The sequence below is a fragment of the Ovis aries genome, chromosome 19 (genome assembly GCF_016772045.2).
Source record: "Ovis aries strain OAR_USU_Benz2616 breed Rambouillet chromosome 19, ARS-UI_Ramb_v3.0, whole genome shotgun sequence".
Lineage (NCBI taxonomy): Eukaryota > Metazoa > Chordata > Mammalia > Artiodactyla > Bovidae > Ovis > Ovis aries.
The window spans coordinates 37,898,571-37,914,450 of NC_056072.1; the positions used below are offsets into that span (position 1 = coordinate 37,898,571).

The 15,880-nt window shown below is 40.9% G+C and overlaps 1 protein-coding gene across 3 annotated transcripts in view; it reads right to left on the reverse strand.

Annotated features, from left to right (window-relative positions):
• Window positions 1-1,580, reverse strand: part of SNTN (sentan, cilia apical structure protein) — a 61,845-nt gene extending 60,265 nt beyond the window's left edge. For all 3 annotated transcript variants that reach the window (XR_006057159.2, XM_027958205.3, XM_004018347.6), the window contains exon 1: window positions 1,448-1,580. Coding sequence is in view for 2 of the 3 variants with exons in the window: in XM_027958205.3 (XP_027814006.1) it covers window positions 1,448-1,557 (110 nt within the window). In the remaining variant the exon portion in view is untranslated. The remainder of the gene's footprint in view (window positions 1-1,447) is intronic.
• Window positions 1,581-15,880: the final 14,300 nt, after the last annotated feature.

Here is a 15,880-nt window from a genome sequence, read left to right on the forward strand (position 1 = left end):
AGAAACATAATGTTTCAGGGAGTTTGGGTATTGATATCAGCATCAAAAGTAAGGTAATACAATGATTTAAAGATTATTTTCAGTAAATTTGCACTGAGTGTTCTGACGGAGCACCTGCCTGTCTTTCAAAATCCTTTCTCCCAGTCACACGGTTAAGAAGTACTTAGCAATGGCTGGCTTATGTAGCCTAGTATTTCGTGTAGTCTTGTAGGTATGTGGGCGAATGCCCTCTAATGGAAAAAGAGAACTGACCACCTTCTATTCAGGCTCTTCTGTGCCCTTTCCTGTTTCTAGCCAATTAACACAGAAATTATCAGGAGCACCTTGGAAGCCTCATTTTGAAGCCACATCAGCCTGGGGCCCTACATGGTGGCATGGAGTAAAACTGCCACAGACTTGGAATCCCTACTCTGAACTGTCACATGAAAAAGAAAAAAATATAACTTCTTTTCTGTAAAACTTCAGGGTTTGAAAGGAATTTGGCACTAAGTAGTCAAGAGACTGTGACCCTTGGGGCCTCAATTTTCTGACTTATAAAGTTCGGAAGCTGGACTTTAATATCTTGGAATTTTTATGGTCTTCTCTAAGAGATACTCTTCTTTTTATTATAATTTATTTTACTGTGGAGAATTCTTAAAGTCTTTATTGAATTGGTTATAATATCATTTCTATTTTATGTTTTGGTTTTTTGGGCCACAAGACATGTGGGATCTTAGCCCCCTGACCACGGGTTGAACTGGCACCCCTGCATTGAAAGGCAAAGTTTCAACCACTGGGTCGCCAGAGAAGACCCTCCAAGATTTTCTACTTTTGGTTTTCTAAAAACTCTGCACCATCGTTATCCCCTTCGTAAGATATGTGACCTTCATTCTACGTATACTTTGTACAACATACACTTACAATATGGCTCGTGTTATTATGATTATTTTTTTTGGTCAAGATCTCCTCCATAAGTCTGTGAGGCCCTTGAGAATAAGAGTTCTGCAGATTCTCCATATCTTCTACCCTTGGCCCTGTGGAATACCTGGCACCTAGTAAGTGTTCAAAATTTTTTTCAACTAAAGTAGGTTCCCTAAAGGGAATTACATAAGGAAGATATTTTTTCATTTATTAGCCATAATTCTACACATTTGAATGATCTGAAATCATTTCCTTCTCTCATGGATACTTGAAACAATATGTCATACAGCAAAATCATTACCAGTTTTGATTTATGAATGTTTTTCAAGAGGCAATCAAAGACATTTGTGTTAATTTTATCACCTTTTCAGTTTGCAATCAACGCTGCAAATTTGTTCTCTTTAATTTTCCAACTCAATTTACAGAGGTATTGAAGTGGGTAATAAGCACCACGCTTGCACGATCTTGGCTACCAGGTCATGGACATAACTCTTTGGAAATATACCTGCAAACCTAAGTGAAAGTCAATAAAGGAGAGTCAACTGACCTTTTGGGCATGTTCTTAGGTGCTAAAGTAGATGTTGGGGCCGCAGGAGGATTGGGCTCCCCTTCCAAGTGGAGTGCTTGGTCCTGAGTACTGTGCACGCAGCCACACATACTCTGGTCTCCTGTTGTGTGTTGGCTCTTCCTAAGCAACAGTTGCTTGCCCAGTGTTGCCAGTTTCATTCACTCCATGACAACTAAACAGTGGCTCCTGTAGAAGAGCCGTATTCTATTGTTTATTTGTAGGCAGACATTAAACCATGCATGGAGTCAACACATATTTGAGTGCTTGCAGTGGGCCAGCCACCCTGTAAGGTCCTGGGGACCCAATAATGAGGAAATTCAGACATGGATCTTGATCTCAGGGAGCTTAATGGGAAAGACTGATGTTAACCAGGTAACACACAAGAAGTCACACATATGACAATAATGTGCATCCGGGATTCTATGAGATTGGCCTCAGTCAGGGAAGTCAAGGAGGGGTCCCTGGGGAGTTGATGGTTGATGCCAAGTAGGAGTGAGGAGGAGGACATGGTAACCCACTCTGGTATTTTGGCCTGGAGAATCCCCATAGACAGAGGAGCCTGGCAGGCTACAGTCCATGGGGTAGCAAAGAGTTGGACACGACCGAGTGACTAAACACAGCACAAGTAGGAGTGAAGTAGGTGAAAGGGCAGGGGATCCACGCGTAGACAGACGGGGGAGCCTGTGCTAAACCCACTGGCAGGAATGATGGTGGTGATCAGGAAGGACTGAACAAATGCCACAGTGGCTGTACCAAAGAAGCTGACGGGGAGAGAGGCTCCAGGTAAGGGTGAAGAGAAGGCATGGTTGCTAGTTTACACAGGAAGTGCCAGGTTACGGTAGGGAATTTTCACCTTATGTCAAGAGACTAGGAAACCCTTTGTGAGCTTTAAGCAAAGAAGCTGATAAATTTAGATTTACATTTTGGACACATCATCCTGGCTTCATTGTGCATAATGGTTTAGAGAAACGAACAGAGTCAATTCAGGAAGTTCAGTAGGGAGCCTATTTCATTTGTGTTAGCTTAGAGCTCCTTTTGCAAAAGCTGGGGGATGTCAACTCAGTCAAATGAGTCTGGGTCAGGGAAGACATGACCAGCAATTACTGAGATCACTGGTAAGTTGATGGGTGAGAGGAGTTAGATCTCAAAAGAGGCTAAGAATAGTCATCCTTACGGCTTCCACTTGGCTCCAGGGACGCTGCGTCACTAGTCACTGCTCCACCATATGGCCATGCCACTCACTCACTGCCTGTTTGTCTTTACGGTTTTCTTTCTCTCTTGTTCTTCTACCTCTTGACTAATTTCCTTAGCATTTTTCAGTTAAAGAGCGGAGGGAGAGAGAGTTTGATTGGCCTCCCTGATTACTGTTGCCCATGCCAGTCAGAGTTTTAATGCCAGCCTGCGCCACTGGTTGTCAGTTAATCTACGCAATTAGCTCCCTTGGTCTAGGTGATGACCCCACGCCAGCTTAACTGCCCACATTAAAACAGACAGCTGGTTTCCTCAGCAGAGAGCTCTGAGAAGGTTTCTGAGAATCTGGATTTGTAGCAAACACGAGGGAAGATTCTGATGTGGACGGTATTGGAGAACTGCTGGCGGTGGTTTAAAAAGAGACTATAGAACAGTTTGAATTCCGACTCTGCCACTTACTAGCTGTGTTACCTGGGATAAGATCTTTCAGATGGCTAAGTCTATCTTCTCATTTGTAAAATAATACTTGCCTTCTGGATAGAGCAGTGTCTGATACATGAGGAACAATCCATAAATAATAGTCACAGAGAAGATGACATGAAGATGATGAGTCAGCAGGGTCCTGGCAGGACCAGAGACACCCACGAAGGGATGACTTGGTTGGGAAGATAAACATGCGTATAGAGGCACCCAGAGACTAGAAACAATGGGAGGCTGACCACCCTTATCTCACAGGGGCAGAGAGAGGAACACAGGATGATGGAGCCAAGGGGCCGGATTCCTGGAGCAGGGGCCACTGGACAGAATGCTTGGTTGAAGGGAGGCAGCCATGGCTGCAAGTCAGGCAAACCAGGGAGAGAACAGGGAAGAAATACCCACCACCCCGCTCATTCCACTCTCTCATCTCCAGCCTGTGTCTCCCAGTGACCAAGACCAAGCCAATCAGAAAGCCAGTAGAAGGGAAGCCTGGGAGATGCGGTCTGAGGACTTAGCCTCCTGGGAGCAGAGAGAAGGGCAGAGACTGGAATAGGAGGGAAGGGCAATGAATGGGCAAGAAGCATGATGACAGTGACCGTGACAATGGTGCTGATGGAGGCAGAATACTGGGAATCAGGCTTATTGATAACTTTCTTCTCAGGACTGAATCAAACTTAGGAGTCTCAAAACAAAACAAAACATAGCAGTGTCTACAGACAGTTCAGCTGATAAGATATCTTCTTTCCTTGACTAGAATCTCACAATATCGTGGAGCATTTAGGCTATTTGCACACAGTGTCAAAGCATCTGGAGAAAAAAAAAAACATTTACAAAACATCCCACGGCCAGTCGGACCCTTTGACATACAAGGATGGCATTTGAGTGTGTTGAAGTAGGTACAGCTCGAGGAAAGGAAAAGTGCAGCTGGTAAGCAGGAGTTTGACAACTGCCTCCATGCAGACTTAATGAGCAGTGCGCCAGACCACCTGCCTGATGGCTGTGGCCACGGGACTCAGCAGCTGAGTCAGCAGAAGATTAGCACTTTATAAATGGTGCTGATGTTTGGTAAACTGCCTGAGTGAGAAAAAATGTAATCACAGGAAAGTGTTGTTTTTTGTTGTTGTTTTTTTTTTTTTAAACCAAGTTTGCGCTCACACTTTGTTCCATTCTCCTGTTCCTTATTGAGCCCCAATTAAATAGAGAGTCATAGAAGTCAGGTTCTAAAACATTTGCCTTAGATGGTTCAGCTTATGGTCTTTCCAGGGGCTCACTTCTTCACTGGGAGCTCTGGAAGTCCAGCAACTCCAGGGATTACATTCTGTGGAGTTTCAGAACCTCCTGGAGCACACACATTTTTTATGCAGGTGTGCATTTTCCTGGCTGAACGGGCTGCTAAAGTCCCTGCTTCTCATAACCACTGTAACAGTCATGACAATAAGCACATGCCCCAGGGTGGCCATTGCTGTTGCCATTTTGAAAAGAACCCAAAGCCTCACTCCAAGAAGAGCAGTGTGTGGGACTTTAATTTCTCACTCAGTTAATGTGACTGTTAAAATTTGTGTAGTGAGTAACTGGTATTGCCTTAAGTGTGTGATAAATATATTTTTTATCCTCAATAACCATTAGAAATAGGAACTGTCATCATTTATAAGCGACAGAATTGAAGCTTAGAGGGGTTAAATGACTTGTCCAAATTCCTCTGGTTAATAAATGGATGGGTCTAGATTCAAACTTAAGGCAGGAGGGTTTCAATCTTGATGTTCTTTTTATTACATCATGTTGCCTCTCACTGTATTATTTCATCATTAACGTCAGAGCTGCAGATCTTGTTTCCTGAGCTGACACCCAACTCTCTATAAATCCTATAAGACATCTTACCAGAATTTTCTAGCACATGTTTGCTTCTTTCTCTCTGCATCCCCAAAGCTCAGTTTACCTCTATTCAAATGTCTCTAACAGTCTTTGTAATTAGTTGATGTCTCTCCTCCTCACTAAATTGTGAACAAATGTAATAACAGTACAATAGAACAATAATAGTAATAAATAACATTGATTTAAAACCTTGTAAGTGCCAGACATTGTGCTATGCACTTCCCACGCATCTCTTAGAACGCTCTTTCGCAGATTATGGCTTGCATTGTGCTATGCCTTACGTGGATGAGGAGATCAGGGATTGCTGAGAGCACACAGCTAATAAGAACTGGGTTCAAGCACACGTCCTTCTAACTCCCCAAGAATCATGCTCCCCACCACTCTTCCCTGGACAGGGACTATGTCTTAATTATCTTTGTATCTACCTCTCAGGGTCTAGTATCATGTTCAGGAAATGTTTATGAAATTGGACATCTCTTGATGACTGTGTGACCCAGAATCTGGAATGTGATGTCTGCTGGGGAAAGCTGGCAGATGGGGAAAGCTGGTGTCTGGTACTGGGAGGTCCACAGTGTCCCCTGCTCCCTCCTTGCTTCATTCTCAGGAACCTGAGAATCAAATGAAATCCCCAAGAGGGTGTCAAGCCCACTGAAAGAAGAAATGACAGAGTGTGTTTTGCACTTAGGCAAATTAGGCCCTTAAAAATGACTCATCAGTGTATATCACAATTTGTCCAACTGATGAGTATCTGGGTTGTTTCCAATCTTGGACCATTATGAATAAATCTGCCATAAACATTTTTATGAGTATTTTTATGTACATACACACTCATGCCTCCAAGTATATGAGTGGAATTCCTAGTTATAGGGTAGATTATGTTTAATTTTCTTAGAAACTACCCAATACTTTTCCAAAGAAATTGTTTCATTTTATACTTCCACCACCAAGAGTTTTGTTTTTTCTACATCCTCAACAACACCTGGCATAGCCAGTCTTTTAAAAATTTATTTCTTTTGCAACTTTCAATTTGCATTTCCTTGATGACTAATAATACTGAGTGCTTACTGGCTACTGGGTTTTCTTCTTTGGAATACTACTCACTAATAAAAAGAGAACAAACTACAAATATGCATAAGAACCACATACTGAACAAAGAAGCCAGATACAAAAAGAACATATATGCTGTAGGATTCCATTTGTATGAAGCTCCAGAACAAGAAAAACAAATCTATGGTGACAGAAGTTAAAATACATGCGTGGGGGAGTGGGAGGCACAAACTAATGGCAGTAAGACAGGCTCAAGGATGTACTGTACAACAGGGGGAATATAGCCAAGATTTTGTAATAACTATAAATGTAAAGTGGTCTTTAAAAATTATACAAACTTAATTATAATAATTATAATTATAATTACTATAATAACAATGATTAATTATGGTAATTAAAATTATATAAAAATTTAAAAATAGATAACTATTTTTTGATGTTCAAGCTGGATTTATTTATTTATTATTATTTTTTAATTATTATTTTTATTTTACTTTACAATACTGTATTGGTTTTGCCATACATTGACATGAATCCACCACGGGTGTACATTTAACACATAAAATAGTGGCTATCCTCTGAAAGGGACAGTGATTGTGAAATAGCTTGAGGGGACTTTCAGGGATAATGAAAATATTTAATATCTTGATCTAGGAGGAAGTCACCTGGGTGTATACATAAACAAATTCTACTCTACTAAAATTCTACTCTAATAAAGTTCATTAAAATGCTTGGTAAATGAGTTATTTGAGAAAGATGAAGTTCAGGAGACTTGGATTGCCTCTGTTTGCAGCCATTATCGAGAAAGGCATTGATGGTGCTCTTTATTCACACACCACTGCAGTCCCCCCAGCTAAGGGAACATTGGCATTGAGTGCTGGTGCTCAGCTCTTATCTTCAAGCACTGTCACTTCTCCCACTAGGCAAGAATACTCTCATTCTTAAGAACTTACTCCTTCAACTAAATGTGTCATCAGTTCTGTTAGTAAAGATGCTGCTTTCCTTTTCAATAGGAACTTGATGGGAATAATTTAGTTTACTGAGTTCTTCTTCAATTTTGTTGTCACAAGCACTGTTAAATAATCTACAGAGTTAGGCCCCGGGCACTGGGCTAACAGATATTGATTTTTTTTTCAAGGCCTAATCCAATTCTGTTATTCTATAGCTAGCTCTGTTCTTTTTTCTGCAGTAAAAGGAGACCAGCAACTTACTTTCTTTCCTGCTGAGACAGTGTGTTATGTAACCAGGCAATAGCAATCTAACTTTGAGATGGAAAAATCATTGCAGCCTTTGACACCCTCCTTTTCCTTGGTTGAATTTGCCAAGCTGGTACAAAAACACTGAGAGACCTACTTCTATAGCCAGATCTTTTGTTAGCCATAATTATAGACAAGAAACACAAGGTGGTTCTGCTATAAATTGTATATTCCATCTCTGTACTCTATCATTTAATGAGTCTTTACTACGTTGTTGATATGGTGCAAGGTACATTTTTATTTATTTTAAAATTTAATCTATCTCACTTATTTCTTTAAAAAATGTTACTGCAGTATAGCGGCTCTACAATGTTGTGCTAGTTTTTTATGTACAGCAAAGTGAATTAGCTGTGTATACATATATCCCCTCTTTTTTGGATTTCCTTCCCATTTAGTCACCACAGAGCACTGAGTAGAGTCCCCTGTGCTCTGCAGCAGGTTCTCATTAGTTATCTATGGAGGCATGTTTTTATTTTATAAAATTATAGTAAAATGCACTAACATAAAATTCACCATGTTAATCATTTACAACGTATAGTTTAGTGGCATTAAGAGTATTTACATTCTTATGCAACCATCACCACCATCCATCTCCAGAACTCTTTTCGTCTTGCAACATGAAACTCTCTCCCTTGAGCAATAACTGCTCACTTCCCCTTTTCCTCACTATAAGTATATACCACCTTTCGTTTACCCATCCACCCACCTTGCTTGAGGGGCTTCTCCCTTTTGGCTCTTGTGAATAATGCTGCTTTGAATATGGTGTACAAATACATGCCTGAATCCTCGTTTTCAAATGTTTAGGGATTTATAACCAGGAGGGAAATTGCTGGGGCATATGGTAATTCCATGTTCAATTCTTTGAGAAGCCACCAAACTCTTTCTGAGGAAATACCAAACTGTTTTTCATGACAGCTGCACCATTTTACGTTTTTACCAACAGTGCACAAGCGTTTCTATTCTCCACATCATTGCCAATACTTTCTTTTCTCCTCCCTCCCCACTTTTTTTTTTTGATAGTAGTCATTTTAATGAAGTTTATCTCATTGTGGTTTCAGTTTGCATTTCCTTAAGTACGTGATGTTAAACACCTTTTCATGTGTCTATTGGGCATTTGCATATTTTCTTAGAAGTATTTATTCTAGTTCTTTGCTTAATTTTAAGTCGGGTGGTTGTCTCTCTCTCTCTCTCTCTCTTTTTTTTTTTGTATTGTAGGAGTTCTTTATATATCCTAGGAAAGCTGTGTATATACTCAATATAATCTTCATAATAATATGGAATAGAAGTGTCATTAACTTACCTTTATAACTAAGCACCGTGCAATACACACAGAAAAATTAACTTGCAATTCATTCCCCAAATATTTACTGAGCCCTTCTGTTAGTCTGTGGAGAAGGCAATGGCACCCCACTCCAGTACTCTTGCCTGGAAAATCCCATGGACGGAGGAGCCTGGTAGGCTGCAGTCCATGGGGTCGCTAAGAGTCAGACATGACTGAGCAACTTCACTTTCACTTTTCACTTTCATGCATTGGAGAAGGAAATGGCAACCCACTCCAGTGTTCTTGCCTGGAGAATCCCAGGGACGGGGGAGCCTGGTGGGCTGCCATCTATGGGGTTGCACAGAGTCAGACACAACTGAAGTGACTTAGCAGTAGCAGTAGCAGTCTGTTAGTCTGACGCTATTAAAAGTAATGAAGACACAAGAGTGAAAAAACATAACAAAGAGCCCTGCCCTCCTAACAGCACACATTCTAGTAAGGAAACACAACAAATAAGATAGAAATGTCAAATACAGAATACATGATGTTTAGAGAGCTTCCTTTAACTCTTTTTAAAAGCAGATCTGCTGGCAACAAATTCTCTTAGTAGGCATGGGGAGGGTCCCTCAGTACTACCAGGTGGGGTACAAGCCCAGGGTCCCTACACTGTCTCAACCAACACCATGGCAGCTAAGAGGAGTTATTATAGCCTGTGGAGGATCAAGGTCCTGGCCTGCTCTTCATCGTCCTCTGACATCCCCTGATGTGGTGGTTGGGGACCCTCATTACAGCCTGGAGAGGGAGGGAGTCTAAGTGCATCACTTGATCTTTGTTGGTGTGGGTGTGAGTGGGGCATAGTTGTAATGGTGCCTGGCTGCAGAATAATAGTTATTTTCTAAATGTTTTCTGTCCTGCTAGGCTGTCTTTTCCCTGTCCCTTTGTGTATAGAGAGAATAAGCTTTTGTTGGGGCTCTTATTGCCTGTGCCCTTGGTGTTTTGGGTGGGTGGCACCTAGCGTGGAATATATGAGGGAAAAAGAAACCCTAGGGAATTCGGTGGCTTCTGGTTTGAGTCCTGAAGTCCCTCACAGTCTCTGTTGTGTCCATTTATTAGACTTGTTTGTTTTATGTAGAATGTCCAGGGTTTTCAGTTGTGCTAAGCAGGAGGATTAGGGAAGATATGTCTACTCTATCCTTCTGGAAATGGAAGTCCCTGAGTAATTTTAGAAACATTAGCTGATTTTAATACTTGCAGTCTCATTATGGACAGGCTCACAGAGGTTAAGTAACTCACAGAAAGATCCCGTTCTTGGACTTGAAACCTACAGTTTACACACCCTCACCATGCTTCCCAGTCTATAATGGCACCCACACTGATGGAATTCCATGCATTCTGGTCAGTATCCCTGTTGCTTCCACATGCTGTGTTCCTCATTTATCTTGCCTGTCTAATACCTTTTATATCTACATTTTGTTAACTTTTTTTTTTTGTATGTCCGTGCTGTTGCAATCTCATAATGGTCTGCATTGAGATGGTCCTATCTTTCTAATGGGACCTTGCCACGAAACCTTCATGCTGACAGCCAGCACACACTCCCACACATGGGGAGAGATTCAGGCGTCCTGAAAATACTATTAGTACATAGCAGAATTTGACCCTCATATGCTATATATTTTACATGATATCCTTTCAGTTTGTTTTCAATCAAATGGTTCTTTTGCATTTGTTATCCAGAAGCCAGCAGGCACTGGGACCCCTAGACTGCTGACAGTACAAGGGGCTCCCTTGTCAGCCCCCTTTCTTCTCTTTGGCTGGTCACTGTTGGCAAAACCACATGAAAAAAAAAAAAAAAAAAAGTGTGGCTTTGCTATGGGCCTGGCTGGTGAAGCTGCCAGCAGATGGCTTAAAGCATTTAACTGCTTGTCCTGATGTAGTGGAAATTGAATTTTGGAATATGAATGCTGGACATTTTATTGGTCTGGGCTTTAATTATCTTACAATGTAATGGGAGAAAAAGCGAGAGCCTTTCATTTTCCACTGGTGACTGTCATTTTGCAGATCTTTCTGATGTGTGCTTAAGGTGGGGGAGGGGGATTGGTTTTGGTGGCACTGGAGCAGTCTGTGGCCCCACATGAATAAAACATGCCAGGTAATTGCTGTGATGTGGCTAACACACACATGTAAAATCAATGCTTATTATCCTGTCAATTAACACAGATTTTAATTAAACAAGATTTTAAGCTCTGTGATTATTGGAAATCCCTCACTGATGAAGAGGGTCTCTAATCTCTTTGGTTAATCCTTGGGTTCTTAATTTAGGATTTTAATGCCCACGGGGAAGAAATCAGGCAAGAAGGCTCAGCTTCAGAAAATACGCTTTAAGAGGTTTGACAGAAAGACTGAAGGATTGTTCGTCCTGAAGATGAAATGCTTGCTTGCATTTTTCTGAGATGGTAGCTTATGTGAGGAAAAGGCTGGCTTTTGAAGTCATCTCAAATTGTTTAACAATATACATTCAAACTTTTAACTTATTTTTGAATAAATATCACATTTTCAGGCTTTAAACTAAACACACAAAGGCATATAGTGAAATTTTCCTTGCTATTTCTGTGCCACATTTATCGTGTGTTTTTTCTTCCTTTCCCTTATAGCCACCTCCACCTGAATTAGTTAGAATGTCTGAATTTTTGTTTGTTTGTTTCAGAAAAATTGCATGCATGGTTCTCATAGAGAATTGAGACTGTCTCACATCCTTTAGAGGACCAGCTACAGAATAAATGAGGACATAAATCCTGAACTATAAAACCAGGGACCCAGGGGAGACAATGATAGACTGATGTTTCCCCCTTTCTGTCCCTACTGTGGATCTTTGGAGGCTGTGTGCTGCCTGATTTCTAACAAGCCATTTTCTGTGTTTCTGAGAGTGGAAGAAGTCATAGAACTGCTCAGCTCAATAAATGGGAGTGTTTTGAGCCTTTGCTAATGTCCTGGTGGGGATCTAGACTGTCCTCTCCTGTTCCCTTTATTATTTTTCCCCCCACTTAAAAAAATTGAAGTACAGTTGATTTACAATGTTGTGTCAATTTCTGCTGTACAGCAAAGTGATTTAGTTATCCATATATATATATACACAGACACACCCACATTCTTTCTAAGTATTCTTTTTCATCAGTTTATCCCAGGATATTAGTTCTCTGTGCTATATAGTAGGACCTTGGTGTTTATCCATTTTATCTATAATAGCTTACTTATCTACTCCTGTCTTCCCCCAGGGAACTAGAGGGCTTGGCCTTCATTCAGACCTTTATTTTTCTTAGCTTATGTCTCCAGCACATGACTTTTCAAATTCAGTGAAAGTTTTTTTCTAGCCTGGTGTCAGAGTTTGAGACTAATCTGCACTGAAGAAGTAAAATAGAATATGATATAAATCTCCACTGCTGCTTCTGTGTTGAAGAGAATGTGATTTAATCTGGAGAGACTTGGGTTCCCAGAATCCCAGCAAGATCTATTTTCTTTTAGCACTTTTGTTTTATTCTATTTTAGATTGCATTCTCACTGTAGTGTGTATATGGGTTTAAATATATGGTTCTGATAAAACTTCCCTTTAAAAACTTGAAACAGCTGGCAATATGTCTTCCTAGTGGCATGTTTGAAATTGTACAGATACAAATAAGCATAACCAAGTTGTAAACAGAAATAGCCAGTCTTCAGCCCAGCAGAGATATTAATACACTGAAGAATCTATTTGGAGGGTTCTAATTTCCGTAACAAAATCTATTTCCTCCTGGCTCTGACTTTGGGAAGTGGGGCATCAGCAAGTTCCCTTGAACTCCTAACACCTGTCACGATGATAAATTGTTACATGGCACCTCTGCTTGAGAAAATCCCACTACCAATTTTAAGTTACTAGGCCCTTTGTAGGAATTCACAGAGCACAGAGTAGACCTAAAAATAATACCCAATAAAAATGAACTGAAACCTCAGTTAACTTCCACCTGACTGTCACCAATACCACTGATCAGCAAGAATTCCTATCTCTTCATATTCTCCGAGATTGCTTCTTTTGAAATATATAATTTAGGACAAGTGTTACTTTTCGAAAGGAACACATTTGGGAACCATTTCTTTATAGCTGCATGAATTAGAAGAGATTCTTGCTTCCAAGTAGCATGTTCGAAATTGGATGCATACAAATAAAGATAGCCAAGTTGTAAACAGAGATAGCCAATGTTGAGCCCAGAGGATATTAATACACTGAAGAATCTATTTGGAGAGTTCTAATCTCCCTAACAAAATATGCTTCAATGGGCCTTTCGTGATCACCTATAGTTTTCATATATTGATAAATGTCTCACCCTTCCAGGAATCCTCTATTCCATCCCTCATTTTCATCTCCTCCATGGTTTATCAATACCTGCAATTTGCTTACTTGTTACTTAATGGGGGGCAAGAGCTGCAGAGGGACAGGATGATGCAATGGATAGTCCTTCACATGTGGGCTTCAGGCCTTTCCTGGCTTGTGATCTAGGGGTGATACAAACAGGGTAACATGAGTCAATGCAGGTCAAGGGTTTCAGGGAGCCATTTCTGGGGATCGCTATGTGCTGTCTGCAAACATGCTGGGCATTTTTCAAAGGAAAGTTAAGATTCTTTTTCATCCCTGGCAAGTCGATATGTTTTATCATCTGTAAGTTTACATATTTTATGAACAATCTTTAACATAAGAGTCTGTATAACGTGTCACATTATATTTGTTCAACCAGTATTGAGTGCCTAGTATATTCCAGCCACTGTTCCAGGTGTTGAAGACACAGGTGGGCACAATCTAGTGAGCAAAGTTTCAGCCCTTAATGAAGTTTATATTCGAGCGGGAGAGATTTAAAGTACAAGTGAACAAATTAAGACATAATGCAATTTCAGGTCTCTATGTCATCTTTCCCACCTGACTGTAAGTTCATTGAGGCACACTGTATTTATTCAGTTGTTTCTCCAGTCATCCGCTGGACTGAAAGAACCTTTGGTACCTCAAGAGTCCAGCTGTAAATGATGCATTTTAATTTCCTCGAGCACTTTAGCAGGAACTGTAATAAACATTGTCTACCTGACTGGGAGTGCTGTCAAAGTTGGTCTCTCTATACATGCATGAGCACTGACAAGCCATTGTTCACCCCATATTAATGCTACAGGTTGGGTCATTATCTCACAGTTAATGCTACTGATTGGAACAACTATCAGTTTTAATCATCATTATCAGCTTCTGAGCACTCTGACTAGGCAGATCTGCTATGAAATTTGCTTACATTATATCATTTTACTCTATACTTGTGGCGCAGTGTGGTAGGTAGAATGCTACTCCCCTCACTGCCCCCATGATGCCCACATTCTAATCCCTGGAACCTATGGATATGTTAGCTTTTGTGGCAAAGGGAACTGAGGCTGCTAATGGAAATACCTTTGCTAATCAGTTGACCTTAAAGTCAGGAGATTATCCTGGATTACCCAGGTTGGTCCATTGTAATCACAAAGTTCCTTAAAAGTGAAAGAGAGGGGTGCCAAGAGGAGGTCAGAGTGATGCAACATGCAAAAAACTTGACCTGCTGCCACTGGCTCTGAAGATGGAGAAAGAGGACCATCAGCAATGGCTTCTAAGAGATGGAAGAGACAGGAAATGAGTTCTCTCCTGGGGCCTCCAGCAGGGAACAGAATCCTGTCAACCTTTTGATTTTAGCTCAAGGAGACCTCTATTGGGTTTCTCTATCCTTCAAAACAGTATGGTAATAAATTTGTTTGTTACGCTACTAAGTTGTGGTAATTTGTTTTCAGAGAAAACAAATAGAGATAGATATCCTTATCTCTGGTTGTAGGGATCACAGTCTGAGGCTCAGAGATGTTGGGGCACTTTCCCAAGATCACACAGCCTGATTTCAAGGACGGAACCAAGAAAGGAATCCGGGTCTATCTGACTACAAACCGATGCTTACACTTGCTGCTGGAGTTTACACAATCAAATAATACTGATAAAACTAATGACAACATCTATCAGTGCCTAAGAAGCGACCTAGGTCTTAGCTCCTAAGACACAGATATGAACCTCAGGTCTCATTTGAGACAGCTGTGCTTGAAAACACTTTCCCAGTGAGTGTGTGGCTCCATGCTGCCAAGTTCTGTGGAAACATATGTCATTACTCACTGTGAAATTTTCATAGAAGGTTTAAGAGCTCAGAGAGTGCAAAATTAACAACTGACTTGTAAAAAATAAAGGAGCAGCAACACTCAGGACAACATGTAAGCTAAGGAATGTATCACGTCCTAGAAGGAACATGACAGTGGAAATCAATCGGAAGAGACCCGAAAGTCTGAACAGACCAGGGGAGAAAACATCCAGGAGAAACGTCAGTTCACAGGCACGAAGGGAAAATACTCGAAATAAGGAGAACTACTGAGTTTGTATTTTTGTTTTTGCCTCATTCACCAAAACAAGCAATGTTTCATGAAATTGTTCCTAGTAAGCAGGGAGATGACTTGAGTTCATATGAACCGGTGAGTTTAGTTCACAGTATAAGCCAATTAGACTCTTAAGCCCCAAGAGGTCAGGTAATGAAAATATGAATAAAATAGCAGAGGCTCAAAGGCAAATCCTTTTCCAGCCACCAGGAAATGTATCTGACTCATTACAACCTCCATCAAGAGCTTTGTTTGATAAACCAGGGGGCCTGGCCGTTTAAGGAAAATACTCCACTTGACTTAAAATATTTTCCACAGCAACACAGGACTTTCAGGAAGTCTTTTATTTTCATCTTGGCCTTTTAATGTCCAAAGTCCATGGCATCTCTGGTGGCTCAGATGGTAAAGAATCTACCTGCAATGTGGGACACCCAGGTTTAATCCCTGGGTTGGGAAGATTCCCTGGAGAAGGAACTGGCGACCCACTCCAGTATTTTTGCCTGGAGAATCCCATGGACAGAGGAGCCTGGTGGGCTAGAGTCCATGGGGGTCACAAAGAGTCAGACACGACTGAGCGGAGCAACCAACAGCACAGCAGTCTATGATTCATGGAGGTTCAGGGGGTCAGGAGGAACCAGGGCTATTCTTAGAAGTACCTGCTGCCAATGGGCTCCAAAGAGGATTCAATTGAGCCTGGAAAGCCAGCAAAGCCTTAGACCCCAAGTCAAACATGTTAAAAAATAATTCTTCATTCAACTGGACTATTCACAGTTTTTCATGACTTAATTAACTTATTCAACGAATTCAGTTGATTTTACTCATATTGGTAAATGAGATTCTGCCAAAAGCTACCCTTATATCTAT